This window comes from Sturnira hondurensis, unplaced genomic scaffold, assembly GCF_014824575.4.
Source record: "Sturnira hondurensis isolate 20B ecotype Veracruz unplaced genomic scaffold, ASM1482457v3 Scaffold0019835, whole genome shotgun sequence".
NCBI classification, from domain to species: Eukaryota; Metazoa; Chordata; class Mammalia; order Chiroptera; family Phyllostomidae; genus Sturnira; species Sturnira hondurensis.
In genome coordinates this window covers 5,073,406-5,097,682 of record NW_028092466.1, presented here as the reverse complement: position 1 = coordinate 5,097,682, position 24,277 = coordinate 5,073,406, and the positions used below count along the sequence as shown (strand labels likewise).

General features: G+C 48.1%; 1 protein-coding gene across 2 annotated transcripts; it reads left to right on the top strand.

Annotated features, from left to right (window-relative positions):
* The first annotated feature begins 47 nt into the window (after nt 1–47).
* Nucleotides 48–24,075, top strand: POLR2A (RNA polymerase II subunit A). 2 transcript variants are annotated; one of them, XM_037028379.1, is made up of 30 exons: nt 452–538; nt 4,138–4,234; nt 9,665–9,797; nt 9,950–10,086; nt 10,181–10,354; nt 10,476–10,757; nt 11,106–11,267; nt 11,413–11,633; nt 11,817–11,949; nt 12,439–12,563; nt 12,663–12,873; nt 13,377–13,586; nt 13,671–13,839; nt 14,023–14,117; nt 14,269–14,472; nt 14,630–14,852; nt 15,273–15,456; nt 15,853–16,024; nt 16,119–16,224; nt 16,308–16,513; nt 19,000–19,224; nt 19,374–19,620; nt 19,906–20,006; nt 20,606–20,710; nt 20,809–20,991; nt 21,242–21,445; nt 21,656–21,842; nt 21,967–22,080; nt 22,236–22,385; nt 22,492–24,075. In XM_037028379.1, the coding sequence occupies exons 3-30, from the start codon at nt 9,671–9,673 to the stop codon at nt 23,646–23,648; spliced, it is 5,814 nt and encodes a 1,937-aa protein (XP_036884274.1). In that variant the 5' UTR covers nt 452–538; nt 4,138–4,234; nt 9,665–9,670; the 3' UTR covers nt 23,649–24,075. The 2 variants fall into 2 exon arrangements, with proteins under 2 accessions (XP_036884273.1, XP_036884274.1); XM_037028378.1 differs by lacking the exon at nt 4,138–4,234 and having other exon boundaries at nt 48–538.
* The last annotated feature ends 202 nt before the right edge of the window (nt 24,076–24,277 follow it).

The following is a 24,277-nucleotide window of genomic DNA, read 5'->3' as shown; positions in this document are numbered from 1 at the left end:
ACGCAAGGGCGAATCTATAAAAGGCGTCATTCGGTCAGTTCGCTTCTCAGAAGCGCCGAGAGCGCGGCCGGGACGGTTGGAGAAGAAGGTGGTTCTCGGGAGGGGGAGAGACAAACTGCCGTAACCTCTGCCGTTCTGGATCCCGGTTAATTATTTATTCGTTACCCCTTTTCTTCTCCCCACTCCCACCTTTTCCTTCCCCCTCCTCTTTTTTTTTCTTTTTGAGAGACGAAAAATCTCTGGAAAGGGGGAGGAAAATTCCTTTCGCTCTTTTTTATTTCCCCGCCTCCTTCCCTCCCCCACCTTTCCTTCCTCCGGCTTTTTCCTCCCAGCTTAGGGAAGGTCTGTCCCGGTGGCCGCCCCGACGGGGTCTGAGCACTTTGGCGGAGGCGGCGCAGGGTTTTTGTACTGAGGTTTGCGCCTGCGCAGCGCGCCTGCCTCCGCGATGCACGGGGGTGGCCCCCCCTCCGGGGACAGCGCATGCCCGCTGCGCACCATCAAGAGAGTGCAGTTCGGAATTCTGAGTCCGGATGAACTGGTAAGCGGCTCTGCCTTCGCACTCTTTCTCGCGCAGCGCGCGGGGTTTGACGTTGGCTGTGGAAACTTGGTGCTTCTCTCTGCCTCTGGTGACAGACAGTGGGGATGGGTTAGCAGCGCCAAGGCAATGCGGGGTCCAGCCTCGCGGCTTCCCGGTGTGAGCCTGGCCACAGATGAAGCTAAAGGGAGAGAAGGGTGCCTGGCACCACGACGCAGAGATAGCGACGTTAAACGAAGCCAGATGAGTCCTAGGGGCCCTTCGCAAGTTTAGATAAGCGGACCCCCCCGGCTTTTCCCTCTCCTGTCTACAAATATTTAATTGAGCACCTGCTATGTGACAGACACAACAGACTCTGGAAGAAAGCTGAACAAGGACAAGGACCCCTGCCTTTTAGAGCACTTGCATTGGGAAGGGGTAGAGGAGACGCACACACACAAAAAAAAACCATACAAATAAATGAACAAGATAATTTAGTCAATGGCAATTGCCTTGAATAAAGGCAAACTGTAATGTAACGGAGAGTCACTGCGGTGAAGCTGCTTTAGATGAGGTGTGTCAGGGTCTAGGAAGGCCTGTCTGAGGAGATGGCATTACCTGAATTAGGAGAAGCAGCTAGTCATCTAGGCCTAAGGAGTGAATGAACTTGTGTCCCAGGGCCTGAAATAAGGCCATTGTGTCCGGGATTCAGTGGGTGAGAAGGCAAATATTATCCAGGTGGGCTGGCTAAGCATGAGGTGGGGCAGACCAGGTGGGGTATTGTAAAAAATGCTAAGGATCTGGATTTAATTTTGTTTCTTTAGGAAGCCATTGGAAATTGTAAGCAGGAGAGTGACATCAATTTTACATTAAAAAAACACACCCCCAAAACTGCTTTTGTTGCCCTGTGAAGAACCAACTGGGGAGCACTCTAAGCATGGACCTCGGAGAGACCAGGGAGGAAGATAGTTCTAGTGGAGAGCTGTTGATGACTTCGATTCCTTTTGTGGAGTGAAGTGGGGAGAGCCAGTTAGATATAGAGAATGGAATTTAATGGCTGTTTGTGGATGGAGACGGTTGTGCTGGAGGAGAAGGCTCAGCTCTGTGAAATTTGTGTCTGGAGTTAGAACCTCCTGAATTTACGCCATACCACAGAATAAAATTCCCGATGGAGTTAAGATTTAAATCTAAAAATAAAACTAAAGCACTAAAAAAATACAGAAGGCTGATACTAGGGATAGAAACCCTTAATAGTAATGAGTTGATTATAGGTACATTTTATTGAGTGTCTGTAAAAATAAGAGCCACTTCTCTTTATCAGAGACACCATGGGTAGCTAAAAAACAGGTATTTGCAATATGACAGACAAGATTAGACTTTACACATAAGTATCACTAAGGAAGCCACACCTCTATCTACTAGAAAAATGGGTAAAAGATATGAATAGGTAGTTAACAAAAGTAGTACAAATGGCCAATAAAAACATTACCCTGGCTGAGCAGTTGGTGTCTCAGTTGGTTCGAGCATGGTCCAGTACACCAAAAAGTTGAGGGTTTGGTTTTCAGTCGAGGCACATTCCTAGGTTGTGGGTTTTATTCCTGGTGGGTTTTATACCCAGGATGGGTATGGGAGGCTTAATGTCTCTCTCTCTAAAATCAATAAAGATATTCTCAGGTGAAGATGTAAAAAAAATAAGATTCATTTTACTAATAAAAACATGCAAATTAAGCCCTGGCTGGTGTGGCTCAGTGGACTGAGCATGGGCTTGTGAATCAGAGGATCGTGGTTTGATTCCCAGCCAGGGCACATGCCTGGCTGCAGGCCAGTTCGCAGCAGGGAACACACGAGAGGCAACCATACATTGATATTTCTCTCTCCCTCCTTCCCTTCCCCCTCTAAAGATAAATAAATAAAATCATTTTTAAAGACCCTGCAAATTAAAAATAAAAATTTTTTTCCTGATGGCAAAAATATTGGGATGTAGGCCCTGGGATGGGTAGTTAAGTTGGTTAAAGCATTGTCCCTATACACCAAGGTTGCAGGTTCAATCCCCAGTCAGGGCACATAGAAGAATCAACCAATGAATGCACGAATAATTAGAACAACAAATTGATGGCCCCCTTTCTTTCTAAAAATCAATGAATAAAGTAAAAACATATTGGAGTATAGTCCTGGCAGATGTGGGTCAGTGGATTGAGCACTGGCCTGTGAACTAAGGGGAGCACGGGTTCGATTCCTCAGGGCACGTGCCTGAGCTGTGGGCCAGGTCCCCAGTTAGAGGCGTGCAAAGGACAGCTAATCAGTGTCTCTCTTGCAGATTGATGTTTCTCTCCCTCCCTTCCCTTCTCTAAAAAATAAATAAAATATTTTTAAAAATATTAAGGATATAGGCATGTTTATACAGTGTTGGTAAGAGGATAGATTGATACGACCTTTTTGGAGGGCAGTGACAATTTTATGAATGCTGTGCATATTCATCTTTAAAAAACTCAATTTCTCCCCTTGAACACGCCCCTCCTCCAGTCTTGCCTTCAGCAAACAAGCAGTGTCTCTACCATTCATCCAGTTGCTTAAGCCAAAACCCAAAAGCCATCTTTGATTCTTCTCTTACAGCCTTTACTCAGTCTATTTGCCAGCCTGTCAATTCTGCCTTTCAAAACATTCCTGAAATCCAGCCATTTATGCTATCTCAACCACCACGGCATACCCCACTGTCATCTTTCCCAGAGTATTGCAGTTGCCCTAGCCCCAGTTCTTCCTACAGTTTGCAGAGCAGCTAGAGAGATCTTTTCATGTCACGTTCTACAAAGCATCTGAACCGCTCACTGTGACCTGTAAAGTCCTGTATTTGGCCCCTGCTTAAGCGCTTCACCATCTCATTAACCAGTCTTCTCTTTGCTCTTCTTTAACCACATTGATCTGTTTGTTCTTTCAACACTACAAGCTCATTACTCCCTCAAGGACTTCGTTTTTCACTGTTACTGGTGCTCAGAACAGCATTGCCCAGACTTCCTCAGGTCTGCTCTTTCACATCATCAGTAAGTTTTTTGATCAGATGTCATAAAGAAGGAGCTCTTCTTTCCTGACCACCCTATTTAAATGGCATCCTGCTATCTCCAACTTCATAGCCTGTCACTGAGACGATTAGTTTTTGTTTTATTAATAGAATGTACATTTCATAAGAGACTTTGTATTCAGTCTCTCAGCATCTCAAATAGTGCCTAGTACATAATAGGCATGTAATTAAATTTGTGAAATAAATGAGTGAGTGGAATAATTGGACAAGTACACAGATACATGTAGAACTATTTTATTGCAACACTTTGAAAATGACATTGTTTTAAATTACAAGTTGCCTAAATATTAACTTACTAGTAGGAATTCTATTGAATAACTCAGGGTCTATTATTAAAATAGAACAAGACCTTCCCAGTAGGTTAAATCCCAAACTGCTGAGGTAATGCAGCGTGCTCACAGGGGCCCAGTGAGAGATTTTAAATTTTCAAGAAGTGCCAGAAGCATGCCCTGGGAACTACTAGTTCCAAGTAGTTCCTTTTCAACATCAGATGGCACCAAATCCCCTCCAATGATGTCATATCTTTTTGAAACTTGGTTTTTTACAGTTGCTAAGTTCTGGGCAAAATCACTGTAGAATAAGAAATAAGGGTGCAGGTGTCCAATCAGATTCCAAAATTTGAAAAGTCGTGCAGTGCCCAGCAGGTATCATTGCTAAGTAATTGTGGTTGTTTGGGAAATACTTTCATATATGAACAATGTTTTTCTCAATTTGTATTTGTGGGGTTTTTTTTTTTTTGGCCAAATGGGTATTAAGTTGGTAGGACATAGATATTTAAGTTGTTTGGATCTAGGTACTTAGTGGATCCCTTTTGGCCTAGGGAGTGCTGTGAAAATTACTGAGACACGAAGGGTACTGTGAACTAATAAAAGTTTAGAATCTGGATAAATGAAAAAGTTACTGAACAGTATGCTGAATGAGGCCCTATTTATGCAAAAATGGGAACATATTTTTACTTTTAGAAATGTGAAGCCCTGGCTGGTGTAGCTCAGTGGATTGAGCACAGGCCTGTGAACCAAAGGATCGCAGTTCAATTCCCAGCCAGGGCACATGCCTGGGTTGCAGGCCAGTTCCCAGCAGGGGATGCATGAGAGGCAACCATACATTGATATTTCTCTCCCTCTCTCCTTCCCTTCCCCTCTAAATATAAAATAATGATTTAAAAAGAAATGTGAAAAGCTGTTCACAAAAATTACAAGGGTCATAGCTTGCAGTTTATTTAATATAGTACACATGTATTTTTGAGGTAATAACATTTCCACTGTTGGTAGGAGGATGGATGGGTAAGGGCCCTCTTGTGGAACTGATAGTATTTAAGGGTAGAATATTTTTCATAAGTCTTGAGATGGGGTGTGTATTGAAGTAGTAAGGACTCTGAGAATTGGCTGCAAGACAGCTGTTGCCTTTGCTGTTAAAAGATATGTTTTGATGTTGCCTGGTAAGGGAAAGGAAGCCAGGAGGTTTGATATTAGGGTTTTATACAAAGCTGTACAAAGTTGGAGGAAATGGGTACTTGATTACATTTGAAGGAGTTAACTTCTATTCATTAAAAGCGACTATCTTCCAGCCCTGGCTCGTGTAGCTCAGTAGATTGAGCGAGGGCTGCAAACCAAACGGTTGCCAGTTCAATTCCCAGTCAGAATACATGCTTGGGTTGTGGGTCAGGTCCCTAGTGGGGGCCACGTGAGAGGCAACCACACATTGATGTTTCTCTCTCTCCCTTCCCCTATCTCTAAAAAAATAAATAAAATCTTTAAAAAAATATTTTATTTATTCATCTTTAGAGGGGAAGGGAAGGAGAGAGGGAGAGAAACACCAGTGTATGGCTGCCTCTCATTGGTCCCCCGCTGGGAACCGGCCTGCATCCCAGGCACGTGCCCTGACTGGGAATCGAACCACGATCATGTGGTTCGCAGGCCCACGCTTAATCCACCAGGCTACACCAGCCAGGGCAAAGAAATGAATAAAATCTTTAAAAAAAAAAAAAGCAGCTATCTTCCAGGGAAAGCTTAATTTGTTTATACCCCAGCTTATTCCAATAAGGATTTAAGACAAGGGCTCAATGAGAGGTTTAAAATTTTCTTTTTAGGTAGTGTAGTCTACATTGGTGAATTTGGAAATTATTCTTATCTTCGAATTATTTATAATCTAATGAGAGATTTCCCATACAACAAATATTGATGAAACCCTTACCATGTGCTAGTGACTGTGCTAGGTGCTGAGGATATAAAGATGAATGATGAATGATCCTTGCCTTCGAGGGTTACAGTCCAGTGGCAGAGACACATGTGTAAACAAGTAATTACAGCTGGGCTAGAGACCTTGCTAGGGTGTGGATAAGGCTAGGAGGAGTCAGAGAAGACCGAAGAGGTGACATTTGAATTGGGTCTTAAAGACCGAAAAGGAGTTTACTGGGAAGGAGGTAGCATGTGAAGAAAAGGAATTTTGATAAATCTATTGCAGTTGGAGCATAAATGGAGGGGGGGGGGTTCCAGTTAAGCGATAAGAGTATGTTGAAGCCAAGTTGTAAGGAACTTGTATACTTGCTAAAGGCAGGGGAAAGAGATTACATTTTTACTAACAATCTATGGCACACCTTTTTGTTCTGTGACCTCGGGCACTTGGGACCAGCCACTCCTCAGGAGTCTTAACATTTATCACGTGGCTAGTGAGAACCTAGTGTTTGGATGCATGGTTGGGGGCTAAAGTAGTTTGCTTATAATCCAAAATGACAGTTTGTTTATTGAGGTAGAGGCATAGTCCAGAACATTGCTGGACAGCCCCTGGCTCCATCTCCATGCCTGGAAGCAGAATTAGTCCTTAGATGTGGCTGGCTTAGTGAGCATACACTTGGAGCAGAGGGAGGTGAAAAGTCTTGAGTGGGATTTTCCATAGGTCCTTTTCTAGTAACTCTTTTGACAGCCAGGTTCAGGCCTGCTTCCACCTTGTTGTGGTTCTCACAGCAAAGGACACAGTGCAACTGATGAGGTTACAACTTTGTGAATTCCATCATCCACCAGGCCTGTCTCTGAGATTTCATCAGGTCATCTTGGATTGAGCATCATGGTTGCTCAGAACCTCTTAAGCCTTGTGTCTGTAAACCATTGGTTTCTATTCAGCAGTGGCCGATCAGATGCATTACGAGGGGATTATTGGTTTGACTGGAGGGAGACAGTGTTTTTTCCACGTTCTTTGAGGGCACTTCCCTCCTAAGCAGTTCAGTTTAGTTTACAGTTAACAAACATTTATTGGGAGGCATGGGATCCAGGATGATAGAAAAATGCTTGCCTGAAAGATGCTTAAAATCTATGGGGAAGACAGACTCCAGTAGATGATTTCATTGCATATGAGATGCATGGTGATAGAGGGCTTACAGAAGCACAGAGGAGGGGAGCCAGTCAGTCTTGGGGGGCTGTGGAAAGGCTTTGAAGAAATAATGCCTGAGCTGAGTCTTTAAATAACTATTTGTCCTGTGGGGAAGGGCATTCCAAACATGCATAAGACCCAGGGGGTGCAGCACAGAGTTAGGAGATAGGGGAACCACAGGGGACTCGGTTGCTGGTGTGGAAAAAGAAAGGAGAGTGAAAATGTCACGAGATCCTTTTTGTAAGTTCCCCTGCTGACTTGGGGCATCATTCTGAGGACAAGAGGGTGTGAAGATTCGATTTCCATTCTAGAGGGAGCACCCCAGTTGTGTGGATAGATTGGAGAGAGACAGGTTATTGGTGACATATGAAATGCTGTGCTGTAGTCCACAAAGAAAAGGCATGACCCAAGGCAGTGGTAGTAGGGATGGGCAAGAGGGGCAGGATTCGAGAACATCTAGGAGGTACAAATGACCAGTACTTAGTGAATGACTGGATAGTTCCATCATGGGTTTAAGCAGACTAATTAAGTCACTTTTTAAAAATTGTATTTATTTATTTTTAGATAGAGGGGAAGGGAGGGAGAAAGAGAGGGATAGAAATACAATGTGTAGTTGCCTCTGGCACACCCCCCACTGGGACTCGGCCTACAACCCAAGCGTGTGCCCTGACTGGGAATTAAACTGGCAGCTCTTTGGTTTACAGGCTGGCACACAATTCACTGAGCCACACCTGCCAGGGCTTCAGTCCATAATGTTTACATAGTTCATGAGTGATAGGGACAAAATTCCAAACCAGGAGTCTCTGGCCCCAGCCCATACTCTTTCTACTGTTTTATGCCTGAGGGTAAGAAGGGGTAAGTATTGTTTTGGCCTTGAGCACTACCATCTTAGGTGGGCACTAAAGGAAAAGGAGTGATTTTTGTGGAGAAGGGAGCTTGATTTTAGACATGTTGGGTTTGGTTTGTCAATAGGACATCTGCAGAGGGTTTAGTAGATAGTTTCATGTGTGATTCCAAAGTCCAGAAGAAAGGTGACGCGTGGAGGTAGAAGTGTGGGCATCATCAGTATGTAGGGAAAATCACAGGATCACATATAGGGTGCTATGAGAAGTGTGAATAAACTGAAACCTGGGGAGTAGCAGGGTTTAAGGAGTGTACCAAGGCAGAGGAGCCTGGAACCAGACTATGAGGCAGCAGCCAGAGAGGTAGGAAGAAAGAGTGGTCCCTCTGTAGTGTCTCACAGGCCAACAAGCCAGGGCTGAGACGAATCAGTGGAGCTCATCAGGAGTTGTACGGATGTGGTGGTAGTGGAAGGAGATGGAATCTTTGGGGGAGACAGCTATGTATAAGCACTCAGAGTCACTTGAGTGCTTGTTACCCATAAAGTTACCTATCTTTTTCCAGCATAATGCAATGGAAAGAATGCACAGGCAAATACTGGCTCTAACACTTTATAATTGCATGACCTTGGGCCTCTCAGTTTTATAATCAATAAAATGGAGACAGTGATGCATAGTTTATAAGTTAGTTACAAAGATAAGAATGAATCAGCTAGCACTGCCCTTGGCACCAAAAAGATATGTCCTAGAGTTTAAATGATAGTTTTTGCTGCAGCATTATAGAGTGGGACAAGCATGCGTTTGGGACCAGAGAGGGATGGCTTTGACTTGTGCTGGCTCCTTGAGCAAGTCACTTCATGGCCTCAGGTTTCTCGTGTCTAAAGGGGCAGGAACTCATTCCTAGATCTGTGGTTAGAGAAACAAGGTACATTAAATACGGTTGGTGCCTGGAATGAAGTTGACACTCAGGTTGAAGCTTTTATTACATTCTTCTAAGTTCTTCCTTCTGGAAGTTCAGTGGATCAAAAAGCCTAGCTAATTTTAAAGTCCTTTGTTGTCAGTGTATGAAAACCAAAGGGTTCCTTGACCAACCTCTAGGCCAGGGCAAACATTTCTTCTTCAACTAGTATACACTTCTTCCATCTCACCCTTTCTGTCCCTGGATTGAGCCAGTGAGTCCTGGCCCCGCCCTTCTCAGAATTCTGGCCCTTGCTTCTGCCTTCATCCCATGACATGCCTGGGTTTTCTCCTGCTCCAGATAATTTCCACCAACTCTTCACTCTGGCTCTCCTGTCTTAGCATCAAATCTCCATCTGAACATGGAAAGTCTCAAGCTGGCCAGGCCCTTAAGGAGGAGTAGGTTACAAGGATAGGGGCAAAGAGGACCTAACTTCGCACAGTTGGCAAGGCACAGCTTGAGGCAAGATACTCATGCTGTTCTGGCGGGAACAGAGGCTCCTCCTACCCACAACTCAGATTCTGGGCTTGATTTCAGCTTTGGAGAAGAAACGAGGCATTGATTTTTTTTTAATGTTTCTTGAAGCATATTTTATTTTGCTCTCGAAATCCTGCGTATGTTAGTGACGTAGAATTCAACCTGGACAGATGTCTGATGTCTAGAGGTAGACGACTGTGTGGTCTGACCACCTTGCCCCAACTCAGATGGTGACTAGGACAGGCTTTTGACTTGTGATATTCAAGTTTGGTATCTCCAGAAGCATACACATACTGGCACCCCTGTCACTGCCCTCATCCCAGGCTAAACCTGGTCAACTTTCTGTAAACTGTGGTTCTTTGAAGCCGTAGTATGTGAAAACTGAAAACTAGGAATCCTATTTAATTGTTATTGGCCTTTTTTTTTTCTTGCAGAAACGAATGTCTGTAACAGAGGGTGGTATCAAATACCCTGAGACAACTGAAGGAGGTCGCCCCAAGCTTGGGGGCCTTATGGATCCGAGGCAGGGGGTGATTGAGCGGACTGGCCGTTGCCAAACATGCGCAGGTCAGTTTGGGAGGCAGTTGGTGTGGAATCATGAGGGGAAGGAGAGAGGCTTCAGTTCTTAAAGAAAACCGGGCCTGAGCGGGGACACCTGGAGACCTGGTCTCTGAGGTGTGAAAGCTGGGAGGAAAGTGTTTAGGTGTGTATTCCCACAGGAAACATGACAGAGTGTCCTGGCCACTTCGGCCACATTGAGCTGGCCAAACCTGTGTTTCACGTGGGCTTCCTGGTGAAGACGATGAAAGTTTTGCGTTGTGTCTGCTTTTTCTGCTCCAAATTGCTTGTGGACTCTGTGAGTGGGGGTTGGTCCTGCCCTGGGGGGGCGTATTATGTGGTGGGGGTGAAGAGGAGCATGCCCAACTAACACTGCTTTTCCACGTCTCCAGAACAACCCAAAGATCAAGGACATCTTGGCCAAGTCCAAGGGGCAGCCCAAGAAGCGGCTTACACATGTTTATGACCTCTGCAAGGGCAAAAACATCTGCGAGGGTGGGGAGGAGATGGACAACAAGTTTGGTGTGGAGCAGCCTGAAGGCGATGAGGATTTGACCAAAGAAAAGGTAACTGGGGCTTGCAGAGACTATTGGGAGGGAGGGGTCATGAGGTGTCCCAGAGGCTGGGCTGAAGTGGAGGAGGTGGCTCGATCTCTGGGTTCTAAAGGCCCCTTGCTCTCTTCGGAAGGGCCATGGTGGCTGTGGGCGGTACCAGCCCAGGATCCGGCGCTCAGGTCTGGAGCTTTATGCAGAGTGGAAGCATGTCAACGAGGACTCTCAGGAGAAGAAGATCCTGCTGAGTCCTGAGCGAGTGCATGAGATCTTTAAACGCATCTCAGATGAGGAGTGTTTTGTGCTGGGCATGGAGCCACGCTATGCCCGACCAGAGTGGATGATTGTCACAGTGCTGCCTGTTCCACCCCTCTCGGTGCGACCCGCTGTTGTGATGCAGGGTTCTGCCCGCAACCAGGTCAGTGGCTTCTGGACTCTGCCTCTCAGCTGAATGGCTAAATGTGTGAAGGGAGGGAGCCCTGGGGCGGGGTGGGGTCGGGTGAAGAAGCCCGTGGTGGAGTGCATTGTATATGAATGACGGACAGATCATCGTGCTCTAAAAATATCCTGCCACTTGTTATCTGTATAACCTTTAACATGACCCCTAAGGTGGTTAAAGTTCATGAAGATGCTTCTGTATCTGAAATGAGAGAGCAGACCTGCCTCCCAGGGTGACATGAGGGTGACAGAGGTGCTATGTGCTGGCACATGCATGCTGAGAGCTCAGTGGTAGCTGGATTGTGACCACTCTCACTTCCTACTTCAGGATGACCTGACTCACAAACTGGCCGACATTGTGAAGATCAACAATCAGCTTCGGCGCAATGAGCAGAACGGTGCGGCAGCCCATGTCATTGCAGAGGACGTGAAGCTCCTCCAGTTCCATGTGGCCACCATGGTGGACAATGAACTGCCTGGCTTGCCTCGTGTGAGTCAGCATGCTCGGCATGCCCTGTGCACAAGAGGGACAGGGATTGCTGGGCAAGGGCAGGGGGCCAGCACAAGGCCACTGAGCTCTGGAGGAGGGGCCAGTGCTGACTGCTGGGCTGCCCCCACCCTGTGTTTGCTCACAGGCCATGCAGAAGTCTGGGCGTCCCCTCAAGTCCCTGAAGCAGCGGTTAAAGGGCAAGGAAGGCAGGGTGCGAGGGAATCTGATGGGCAAGCGAGTGGACTTCTCGGCCCGCACTGTCATCACTCCCGACCCCAACCTCTCCATTGACCAGGTTGGCGTGCCTCGCTCCATTGCCGCCAACATGACCTTTGCAGAGATTGTCACCCCCTTCAACATTGACAGGTGTGCTCAATTCAGAAGTCCTGTCTGCAGTTTCGGGAGAGACATGAGGGGAATGGGCTTGGAGTGAATAGAAGGGAACGTTGAAGTTTAGAAGCTGGATTCCCACTTGGGCCTCTGGGATGAGGAGTGCCAGTAATGGCTTTCTGGGAAGTGCTTTGTTTATTTCGTCTCTTTCCTTCCTAGACTTCAGGAACTAGTGCGCAGGGGTAACAGCCAGTACCCAGGGGCCAAGTACATCATCCGAGACAATGGCGATCGCATTGACCTGCGTTTTCACCCCAAGCCCAGTGACCTTCACCTACAGACTGGCTATAAGGCATGTAAAAGGCCAGGATCTCTTACTCACCTGAGCCAGGAAGCTGTCTAGAATGGGGGCTGGCTGGGATGGGCCAGCTGAGGCTATCCTGTTGATTAGGATCCAGGCTCGTTGACTCTCTTTTTAAGAGACTGCTACACTAGGGTAGCTTGTAGCTATCAGCCACTGGCATTCTGGGTGGGGATCACATAAACCCGAGGGCAGCATGAGGGACGTGGAGGGCAGGGAAGGGAGATCCAGGGAGGAAGAGAGCAGAGCCTTCTTGTTTAGAATCTCTTGGTTCTCTCCCCAGATCGAGAACCTTGAGGTTGGTGGGTACTATCCTTGGACACCTTCAGGGCCTGGCCCAGAGAGGGTGGTTGATAAGTGTTTCAACTGAAACCCTACCACAGTGTTACACGTTTCTATCTACGAAGCACTTTAGGTCCACTGTCGTTTCATTCTTGGCACACCCCTTCGCTTACACTTTCCCACACTTCACCTTCCTAGGTGGAGCGGCACATGTGCGACGGAGACATTGTTATCTTCAACCGGCAGCCAACTTTGCATAAAATGTCCATGATGGGACATCGGGTCCGCATCCTCCCCTGGTCTACTTTTCGCTTGAACCTCAGGTCAGTGCCCTGGCCGGGGGAGGCAGACTGGGGCTGGGCTGCTCCCTGAGCCTGCACTGCAGGCATCTGCCTAGCTATGATTTCTCTCACTCACTGCAGTGTGACAACCCCGTACAATGCTGACTTTGATGGTGATGAGATGAACTTGCACCTGCCACAGTCTCTCGAGACACGGGCGGAGATCCAGGAGCTTGCCATGGTGCCACGCATGATTGTCACTCCCCAGAGCAATCGCCCTGTCATGGGCATTGTGCAGGACACGCTCACTGCAGTGCGCAAATTCACTAAGAGAGATGTCTTCCTGGAGCGGGTGTGTGGTCCTAGAGAGGGAACCTGGCTTGGGCAGGCAGGGGCCAGGCCACTGGGCAGTGAGGCCAAGGCAGGGAGGGAGAGCTGTGACTTTTGCCCTGTACTGACCTATGAGGTGGAAGGAAACGGGGTTAGAAAACACCAGAGGCCAAAAAATGTCTTTGGCTTTAACTCCCCATTTAATTCCTCAAAATGTCATGTAATTTCAGCTATTGTCTGTGGAAGTAAAGGTGAAAGGAAAAAAAGAGAATGTTGAAATTCTCTTTATCTTCTGCTTTTTTTCTTTCACTTATTTCCCAAATTGTTGTAAGTAATGTATATTTACTGTTTTTAAAAAGTCTCATTATGACAATGAAATTTTTTAATGAAAATTTCAGAAAACATTTACTTAGCATCTCTGCCTCCGGAAATCCGGCTTCCCCTTGGGCAGGGTGGTCTCCAATATTTCCAAGCATCGGGGCCAGCAGCTCTCAGTTTACCTCTTTCTCACTCTCTGTCTCACAGGGTGAAGTGATGAACCTGCTGATGTTCCTGTCCACATGGGACGGGAAGGTCCCACAGCCAGCCATCCTGAAGCCCCGGCCCCTGTGGACAGGCAAACAGATCTTCTCCCTTATCATACCAGGTCACATCAACTGTATCCGTACCCACAGCACCCATCCCGATGATGAGGACAGTGGCCCTTATAAGCACATCTCCCCTGGGGACACTAAAGTAAGGCCTGGCTTCTGGATGTGTGGGGACAAGGACTTCGACGTGGAAGCCTCCGCAGGGGCTGAATGGGTGCTTTGTCTGCAGGTGGTGGTGGAGAACGGGGAGCTGATCATGGGCATTCTGTGTAAGAAGTCTCTGGGCACATCAGCTGGCTCTTTGGTCCATATCTCTTACCTAGAGATGGGTCATGACATCACTCGCCTGTTCTATTCCAACATTCAGACTGTCATTAACAACTGGCTCCTCATCGAGGGTAAGTGTAGGGGCTCTGCCAGGCCCTCCATTTGATTCTCTCTCCCACCATTTAGTGTTCTTTCATCCCTTTCTCTTTCCTCCTTAGATTTGGTGTCCCTCCATTTTCTCACTTGGCTGTGATTCAGTCCCATGTTTCTTAGGAGTCCAAAGAGGTGTTGCTGATGCTTCTCCTTATCTCTAGGTCATACCATTGGCATTGGGGACTCCATTGCTGATTCTAAGACTTACCAGGACATTCAGAACACTATTAAGAAGGCCAAGCAGGATGTAATAGAGGTGAGAGAAAAGGCAGGGCAAAGACTTGAATAAGAATCTTTCATGGAAGTTGAACTTAATAAGAGCAAAGAGGGTGTCAGGATTAGAGAGAAGGGGAATAAAACAGGGATTGATGTTTCACTGAGAACTCTGCCTCCTCCTTTGCACCCAGGTCATCGAGAAGGCCCATAACAATGAGCTGGAGCCCACCCCCGGGAACACTCTGCGGCAGACATTTGAGAACCAGGTGAACCGTATTCTCAACGATGCTCGAGACAAGACTGGCTCCTCTGCTCAGAAATCTCTGTCCGAATACAACAACTTTAAGTCTATGGTTGTATCTGGAGCTAAAGGTTCCAAGATCAACATCTCCCAGGTGGGGAGCCTTGTCTTTCCCGATAGGGGGGCCGTACTGAAGGTTGGGAGGGGTAGGGAAGGTATGTGTTGCTAGGGGTGGGGCAGTTGGGGAGAAATACTGGGAACTCATTCTTAAGGCCAAGGGAGTCAGCTGCACCCACCTTACCCGTTTCCAGGTCATTGCTGTCGTCGGGCAGCAGAACGTGGAAGGTAAGCGGATCCCGTTTGGGTTCAAGCACCGGACTCTGCCGCACTTCATCAAGGATGACTATGGGCCTGAGAGCCGTGGCTTTGTGGAGAACTCCTACCTAGCCGGCCTGACACCCACCGAGTTCTTTTTTCATGCCATGGGGGGCCGCGAAGGGCTCATCGACACTGCTGTCAAGACTGCTGAGACGGGTGAGGCCTTCTGACCCAGGGCCCTCCGTGGGCTGGGGCCACGGTAGCATAGGCAAAACAGCCCCTGGGAGTAGGCAGTGGGGGTTCTCAGGCTAAAGTCTTCTGTTCCCAGAGATTTAATTTGGGCATTTGTAGAAAGAATAGAGACTAAATAAAACTCAAGAGTTAGGCAGATGCCCTTGTCTGATTGCTATAGAGCATTTTAGGATGGGGGATGGAAGCTCGGGGTCTGCTCCTGACCTACTGCGTGGGGATGGTTCCATCCAGGAGTGGACGTGGCTCTTAGTAAGAGACCTCTGGGTTGAGGGGCTTACTACCTGGCTCTTCGTGAGGATCGGGTTGCTTAAAGATCCAGAGTGCTCTTTGGGCTTTGTCATCCTCTTCTTGCCTTGGGTCCCATAGTTGATTACCTCCCCCCAGGATATATCCAGCGGCGGCTGATCAAGTCCATGGAGTCCGTGATGGTGAAATATGATGCCACTGTGCGGAACTCCATCAACCAGGTGGTGCAGCTGCGCTATGGTGAGGACGGCCTGGCAGGCGAGAGCGTGGAGTTCCAGAACCTGGCTACACTTAAGCCTTCCAACAAGGCTTTTGAGAAGAAGTAAGGAGGTAGCAGGCGGGTGGTTCTCACTCCTGTGGCTCAGACCTGAGTCGTAGGATTCCCTTTCCACACACATAGGTCACCTGGAATTTGTCTTGCAGTGGACTTTCCCATGCACAGTCCTTTCCCACCACTCTTGACAGCTGCTGTGCTGTGGGGGAGGGTGGATGGAGGGCATAGTTGAGACCTGTCACCACTTTGTTTCTGGCGATGGAACAAAGCTAGCTTAGAGGGGCTGGCACAGGCTCAGGTCCCACTGGCAGTCTCTGGGCCTAGATCTTCTATTTCCCTATTCGGGATCCTTGTCTCCAAAGCCCTGTTCCTGCAGAATGCACCCCTTTGCAGGAATCAGGCCCCAGAGCCGCCTGATCCTAGACTCTGCTCTGTCATCTGCAGGTTCCGCTTTGATTATACCAATGAGAGGGCCCTGAGGCGCACTCTGCAGGAGGATCTGGTGAAGGATGTGCTGAGCAACGCACACATTCAGAATGAGCTGGAGCGAGAATTTGAAAGGATGCGTGAGGATCGGGAGGTGCTCAGGGTCATCTTCCCAACTGGGGACAGCAAGGTGCGTGTGAGCAGGAAGGGCTGGGCTGGAGAATTGTCCCCCCTGTGTGGCTGTCCCCAGCTTGTGATCCTTCCTCCCTTACCTCCTGTCTCAGGTTGTCCTCCCCTGTAACCTGCTGCGCATGATCTGGAATGCTCAGAAAATCTTCCATATCAACCCTCGTCTTCCCTCTGACCTGCACCCCATCAAGGTGGTGGAGGGTGAGTACCTGCTTGGAGTCAAGAATAGGAGTCAAGAATCTGTTGGGCCATGGTCGACAAATTACCCCTCATTTGTCCCCCAGGAGTCAAGGAATTGAGCAAGAAGCTGGTGATTGTGAATGGGGATGACCCACTGAGCCGGCAGGCTCAGGAGAATGCCACACTGCTCTTCAACATTCACCTTCGATCCACACTGTGTTCCCGTCGCATGGCTGAGGAATTCCGGCTCAGCGGAGAGGCCTTTGACTGGCTGCTTGGAGAGATTGAGTCCAAGTTCAACCAAGCCATTGTGAGCGTTGCCAGCACCTCAGGCTTGTTTTTCTCTTTGACCTATCGACTTCTCTGGGCTCTGAAAACAGCCCACCTCTGTCCACAATCACCTAGTTATAGCTCTCATTCACTGAGAGTCTGCTGTGTACAAAGACCTGTGTTTCAGGCTCTATTAAGCCTTCATTCCTTAGTAGTCTTAAAGACGACCCTAGTCGGGGCGGGGGGTTGTTAGTCCCATGTTGCAGAAATAAGACTGAGCCTTAGGGAGAGAGTGTGACTGTGTTCGTGTGATGGTTATACAGGAAGTAAGTGGCATGGTTGGGATATGAAATGGAAGTGTTGTTCTTTGTTTTCTTAAAATGTTTGCGGCATATAGAATTCTAAGTTAATTGGAGGTAGGGAATTGCAGTAAGCAGAAAAGAGATTTCTAGAAACTAAAATATATTATCACTGTCTTTAAGGATTTTACAGAGTAATTGAAAGTGAGAAGCATTATAATTATAGGCATGCTTCTGAATTCATTTGATCTAAATCCAGTTTTATAAATGAAGTACTTAAAATACATTAGAAGACACTACAAAACATGGTTGAAAGAAATTTTAAGACTTACATAAATGGAAAGACATTTCATGTTCATGATTAGAAGACTTGATATCTTGTTACAAGGCAATAATCCCAACAGTGATCTACATTCAGTACAATTTCTATCAAATTGCAGTTGCCTTTCTTGAAGAAATTTATAAGCGGATCTTCTAATTAATATGTAAATGTAATAGGCAAAACAGTTTTGAAAAGAACAAAGTTGGAGGACTCATACTGCCTGATTTCAAAACTTCCTACAGAGCTGCAGTAGTAGTGACAGTGTACTGGTGACCTAAAGATGCACGTGCAGACCCATGGGAAATGACCAGGAGTCCTCCGTGTTTATGGTCCCCTGATTTTTGACAAGGTCGCCCAGTCAGTTAAATGGCAGAAAGAGCAATCTTTTCAACAAATAGTTCCGGAACAACTGGGTAACCACATGGAAAAGAATGAAGTTGAACCCTTACCTCATACCTTATACAAAATTTATCTCAAAATAATAAAGGACCTAAATATAAGATCTAAAATCATAAAAAAACTCTTGGAAAAAAACACTGGGGTAAATCTTCATGTCCTTGTTAGGCAATGGATTCTTAGGTATGGCACCAAAAGCATGAGCGGTAAAAACAACAAAAATGTAATTTGGAATTCATCAAGATTAAAAAGTTATGTGATTCAGAGAACACCATCAAGAAAGTTTAAAAAGAACAATATGGGAGGGGAAATATGTGCAAATCATATATCTGATTTAAGGGCCTTCAAAGGACTGTTTTAAGTCAACAGCAATAAAGAAAAAATGTTAAAGGATTTGAATAGATGTTTCCTCCAGAGGAGAGAGATAAATGACGGGTAAACACATGAAAAGATGCTCTTTATCATTAGTCATCAGGGAAATGCAAATGAAAAACACAGGGAGCTGCCATTTCATGCCTACTAGAATGGCTATGATAAAATATAAGGAGACAGCCCTGGCTGGCGTAGCTCAGTCAGTTGAGCACAGGCCTGTGAACCAAAGCGTCGCAGGTTCGATTCCCAGTCAGGGCACATGCCTGGGTTGTGGGCCGGGTCCCCAGTGGGGGCCATGTGAGAGGGAACCACACATTGCTGTTTCTCTCTATCTCTTTCTCCCTCCCTTTCACTCAAAAAAAAATAAACCTTTAATATATACATAAGGAGACAAGTGTTGGCCAGGACTCGGGTGGAACTCTCTCTCACTGCTGGTGAGGGGTGCATCCGCTTTGGAAAACATGGCAGCTCCTCAGAAGTTTAAACATGGAGTTATCATGTGACTCAGCAAGTCCCTTCCTGGGAATATACCCAAGAGACTTGAAAGCGTATGTCCTCACAAAATTCTGCGTGCAAACGCAGCAGCATTTATCACAGCCAATGCTGTAGAAACAATGCAAATGTTCTTTCATTGTTGAATGGATAAATCAAATTGGTATATCCGTACAAGAGAATATTATCCCATAATAAAAAGTAATTGGCTATCAAGCCATAAAAAAGACAGTAAAGAACCTCAAATACATATGACAGCGTGAAAGAAGCCAGTCTGAAAAGGCCAGCCATACTGTATGACTCCAATTAAAAGGTTATATTTTATGGTAAGTGATTATATGTTAATTAAAGTAATGCATTGGGGAGCTTCCCATTTAGAAGACTTACCAAATTAATACTTTAGCACACTTAGAAATTTCGGATTTAGGTGACATGGTGCAGAAATGATGTGTGCAAATTGAAATGCTGTCTGAGGAAAGGGGATGATCAAAGATGACTGATTTTTTTTTTTTAAAGTCTCTGCATTTTCTAGATGCCTCTGTCCCACGTCCTTTAAGAGGAGAAGATAGTCCCAGCCGATTGCATCTCCCTTCTTTCACCAGAAGAGAGGGGCTTTTTCTGATGTCTGTTTTCTTACTCCCATAGGCCCATCCTGGGGAAATGGTGGGCGCTCTGGCTGCACAGTCCCTTGGAGAACCCGCAACCCAGATGACCTTGAACACCTTTCACTACGCTGGTGTGTCTGCCAAGAATGTGACCCTGGGTGTGCCCCGACTTAAGGAGCTCATCAACATTTCCAAGAAGCCAAAGACCCCCTCACTTACTGTCTTCCTGTTGGGTCAGTCTGCTCGAGATGCTGAGAGAGCCAAGGTAAAACTTGGGGTGGATGGGCTTCCCAGCAGGAGGAAAAGGAGGGGAACACTTTCCCCTTGACTAAAAGTTTTGGATTCTCTCTACAGGGGAATTTGAAGAGGCGTTTGGGTAGCCCAAATGTGTCATGAATTCCTCTTCTTTTCCAGGACATTCTGTGCCGTTTGGAACATACAACGTTGAGGAAGGTGACTGCCAACACAGCCATCTACTATGACCCCAACCCCCAGAGCACGGTGGTGGCAGAGGATCAGGAATGGGTGAATGTCTACTATGAGATGCCTGACTTTGACGTGGCCCGAATCTCTCCCTGGCTTTTGCGAGTGGAACTGGACCGGAAGCACATGACTGACCGGAAACTAACCATGGAGCAGATTGCTGAAAAGATCAATGCTGGTAAGGCTCGGAGGGCCAGCCCAGCTCAAGAGGTTGCCTGGGATCCCCCTCTGTTGTGTCACTGCGCTCTAGTCTCCAACAAACTGCCGGCCCACCTTTCATTCACTGGTTCTGCTCCCCCAAGGCATCTCTTCGCCAGTTCCCCTCTGCATTCCCTTTTCTTCTCAGCGTTTCTCCCTACCCCCATTCAGAAGGGTTCTTTGAGGAGGAGGGGGGAGCTGCGCGTGAACAGTGACCTAGAAGCAAGTCCTATAGATGTGATCTCTCATGGCTCCTCTCCACCAGGTTTTGGCGATGATTTGAATTGCATCTTTAATGATGATAATGCAGAAAAGCTGGTGCTCCGTATCCGTATCATGAACAGTGATGAAAATAAGATGCAAGAGGTAAATGTCAGACATAGGAAGCCTTTAAATCTTGTTCATGATCAAAGAAGTTAAAACGAAAGCAACAGCGATGTGCTAGTTACAGCATCTAATGTAGGGATGGCTAATGGTGGTTAGCAGTGGTTTTAAAAACTTTTAGTAGCGACGACATCTTTGAAATCTGAAGCAGCTGTCACATAGATAAGAGCAGATAGTGTTGAAGTGGGCTCATCTTTGTAGCCCTGTCCTTGGCTCTCTCCTCCCCTGGGGCTCGATGTAAGGACAAGGACAAGAGTAGGGGGCAGGGTGGACAGTCGAAATTGATACGTCCTAGGTAGAGTGGTGTGAGGGCAGGTGTAACGAGACTCAAGAAAATGTTTGACCAGTGACTTCGCTCGTGGGCCTGGCACCTAAAAAATTGTTCAGCAGGTGTGGGTGGGTGGTGCTTTAATATAAGCTCAGAACTTACTATAGAAATGTTGGAGAATAGTTCACTGGAACTGAAGAGGGTGGAGTTTGGGGCCTTGACTTGACTGTTAGGCCCCTGAGGAGGCTGTATTTTGGGGTGAGCCTGGGAAGGGACCAGAAAATTCCAGGAGTGCTCACCTCACTCCTCGCAGGAAGAAGAGGTGGTGGACAAGATGGATGATGATGTTTTCCTGCGCTGCATCGAATCCAACATGCTGACAGACATGACCCTGCAGGGTATCGAGCAGATCAGCAAGGTCGGCTGTTCCCTCCCCGGCAGCCCTCCCACCTCCCACTTCTCTCCCTCCCTCCCGCCTCTGCCCCGCCTCACTTGAACTCACTGTGCCCCCTCCAGGTGTACATGCACTTACCACAGACAGACAATAAGAAGAAGATCATTATCACAGAGGATGGGGAATTCAAGGCCCTGCAAGAGTGGATTCTGGAGACTGATGGCGTGAGCTTGATGCGGGTGCTGAGTGAGAAGGACGTGGACCCTGTGCGCACCACGTCCAATGATATTGTGGAGATCTTTACGGTGAGCCCCTTGCAGCCCCACTGCCCAGCAGTCTGTCCTGGGTCTTTGGCTCAAGGCCCCTCCCTGGATGTCCTGGCAACTGTTGCATTCTCCACTCTCCGCTCATGAGATTACCCTTGGTTGTTTTTTTTTTTATGCCTGACTCCACTTTGATTCTGGGCTTCACTGGCTACCCCTCTGGGTCTGTGTGATGGTAGGAGCTGGAAGCAGAGTACTCTGTCTTAACCCTTCACCCCCAACCCTATGTCAGGTATTGGGTATTGAAGCCGTACGGAAGGCCTTGGAGCGGGAGCTGTACCACGTCATCTCCTTTGATGGTTCCTACGTTAATTACCGGCATTTGGCTCTCTTGTGTGATACCATGACCTGTCGTGGCCACTTGATGGCCATCACACGACATGGAGTCAACCGCCAGGATACTGGACCTCTCATGAAATGCTCCTTTGAGGAAACGGTAATGGCAGAACTTCTGAATGGGGGAGGGAGAGAGCAAAAGAAAGGAGGGAGTGTTGTGGGAAGCAGGGCATCCACCAAAATGATGGGCGTGGTGGGCATTGGTGCTGGTCTTGCCTCTGTTGGGTGGGTGGGCTGTACCATGGTGGAATAGCTCTGGAGTGCTGTGTGGAGGGATCTAATGGGGTCACCCCCTCTTCCGGTTGTGCAGGTGGATGTGCTCATGGAAGCAGCTGCCCATGGAGAGAGCGACCCCATGAAGGGGGTATCTGAGAATATCATGCTGGGCCAGCTAGCTCCAGCTGGCACTGGCTGCTTTGACCTCCTACTCGATGCGGAGAAGTGCAAGTATGGCATGGAGATCCCCACCAATATCCCCGGCTTGGGTGCTGCTGGACGTGAGTATGAGTCTTAGCTGCATGGGTGCTGGCTGGGTCTCCGAAGGGGAGGCAGGCCATGGATGGGAGGGCATCCGGGTCCCTCAGTGCTGTTACTCAGAAGTCACTGTGTGTATTTTTGCAGCCACCGGCATGTTCTTCGGCTCAGCACCCAGTCCCATGGGAGGAATTTCTCCAGCCATGACACCCTGGAATCAGGGTGCAACCCCAGCCTACGGCGCCTGGTCCCCCAGTGTTGGTGAGTGACCCAGCCCAGGAAGAGAACCCTTTAGGTGGTTCAGACAGCTTATGGAGAGTTACCATGTTGGAACACTGGAGGCCGTGGGGCTCTAGGGAAGGTGTTGGATGGACTCCAGCTCTGGTTTTAACTTAACATTTTCTCTTACCTTGCAGGAAGTGGAATGACACCAGGAGCAGCTGGCTTCTCTCCCAGCGCTGCTTCAGATGCCAGTGGCTTCAGCCCAGGTTACTCCCCTGCCTGGTCTCCCACACCTGGCTCCCCAGGCTCACCAGGCCCCTCAAGCCCATACATCCCCTCGCCAGGTGAGCTGTCCCTGTCTATCAGTGCCAAATTCATTTCCTCCCTTATCTTTCCTTCTGGGCTAGTCTCTCCATCACTTAACTCCTTTTGCCTTCTTTCTTCCTACAGGTGGTGCCATGTCTCCCAGCTACTCACCAACATCGCCTGCCTATGAGCCCCGCTCCCCTGGGGGTTACACGCCCCAGAGTCCCTCCTACTCCCCCACTTCACCTTCCTACTCCCCTACCTCTCCATCCTATTCTCCAACCAGTCCCAATTATAGTCCCACATCACCCAGCTACTCCCCCACCTCTCCCAGCTACTCCCCCACCTCTCCGAGCTATTCTCCCACCTCTCCCAGTTACTCTCCCACCTCTCCCAGTTACTCTCCAACTTCCCCAAGCTACTCCCCCACATCACCCAGCTACTCACCGACTTCTCCCAGTTACTCACCAACATCTCCCAGCTACTCTCCCACCTCTCCCAGTTACTCCCCAACCTCACCCAGCTATTCTCCCACCTCTCCCAGCTACTCGCCAACATCACCCAGCTATTCTCCCACCTCTCCCAGCTACTCACCAACTTCTCCAAGTTATTCACCCACCAGCCCTAACTACTCTCCAACCAGTCCCAATTACACCCCGACATCACCCAGCTATAGCCCAACATCGCCCAGCTACTCACCTACTAGTCCCAACTATACACCAACAAGCCCTAACTACAGCCCAACCTCTCCAAGCTACTCTCCAACGTCACCCAGCTACTCCCCAACCTCACCAAGCTATTCCCCTTCAAGTCCACGGTATACACCACAGTCTCCAACCTATACCCCGAGTTCTCCCAGCTACAGTCCCAGCTCTCCCAGCTACAGCCCTACCTCACCAAAGTATACCCCGACCAGCCCTTCCTACAGCCCCAGCTCACCAGAGTACACCCCAACCTCTCCCAAGTACTCACCTACCAGCCCGAAATACTCACCCACCTCCCCCAAGTACTCACCCACCAGCCCCACGTATTCACCTACCACCCCGAAATACTCACCAACCTCTCCTACTTACTCACCAACCTCTCCAGTCTATACTCCAACCTCCCCCAAGTACTCACCTACTAGCCCCACTTACTCACCCACCTCCCCCAAGTACTCACCCACCAGCCCCACCTATTCACCCACCTCCCCCAAAGGCTCTACCTACTCGCCCACTTCCCCTGGCTACTCGCCCACCAGCCCTACCTATAGTCTCACCAGCCCAGCCATCAGCCCCGATGACAGTGATGAGGAGAACTGAGGTCAAGCAGGCCCCAGCAGCAGCTGGCTAGGCTGACGGGCAGCCTGGTGGTGCTTGGCAGTCCTCTCACCTCCCTTGGGGGTGCAGGCCCCCAGCCTGGCTCCTTTGTACATAGCTCCTTGGGTTGAAGTTTCCCGTTGAAGTTTTGTTTGTCTCCAGTGAGGCTTTTGTCTTGTTCTCCCCTTGTGCTGTCTCAGAATCCACTTGCCTGACTGTGGTGGTCTTCCTACCCCACCCACCCAGGCCCGTCCCCAAATTGAGGATTCTTCCTTACCTGTGGCTTGATTGGGGGTAAAGGGTATTTTAACTTCTTAGGGGTAGTTCCTGCTCTGGGCTGTTACATCTGATCCTCAAGAACAAAGCTAAAGCTGCCTTTCTCTGTTTTATTTTTTGAAAGTTAAATAAAGTTTACTAATTTTGACCAAAAGTGTGTACATTGAGTGTTTAAATTCCTAGGTAAAAATACCCAGGCCCCTGCTTCTGCCTGGGCTGCTGTGCCATTTTGTGGGTTTTAGCCACTCTCTGCTGAGACGGGGAGGGCAGCAAAATGAGAGGAGATGGGGTACTCACCCACTGAGCAAACACGTACTATGTGCCAAGCATTGCTCTGACCTGGGCTTGTGGTCAAA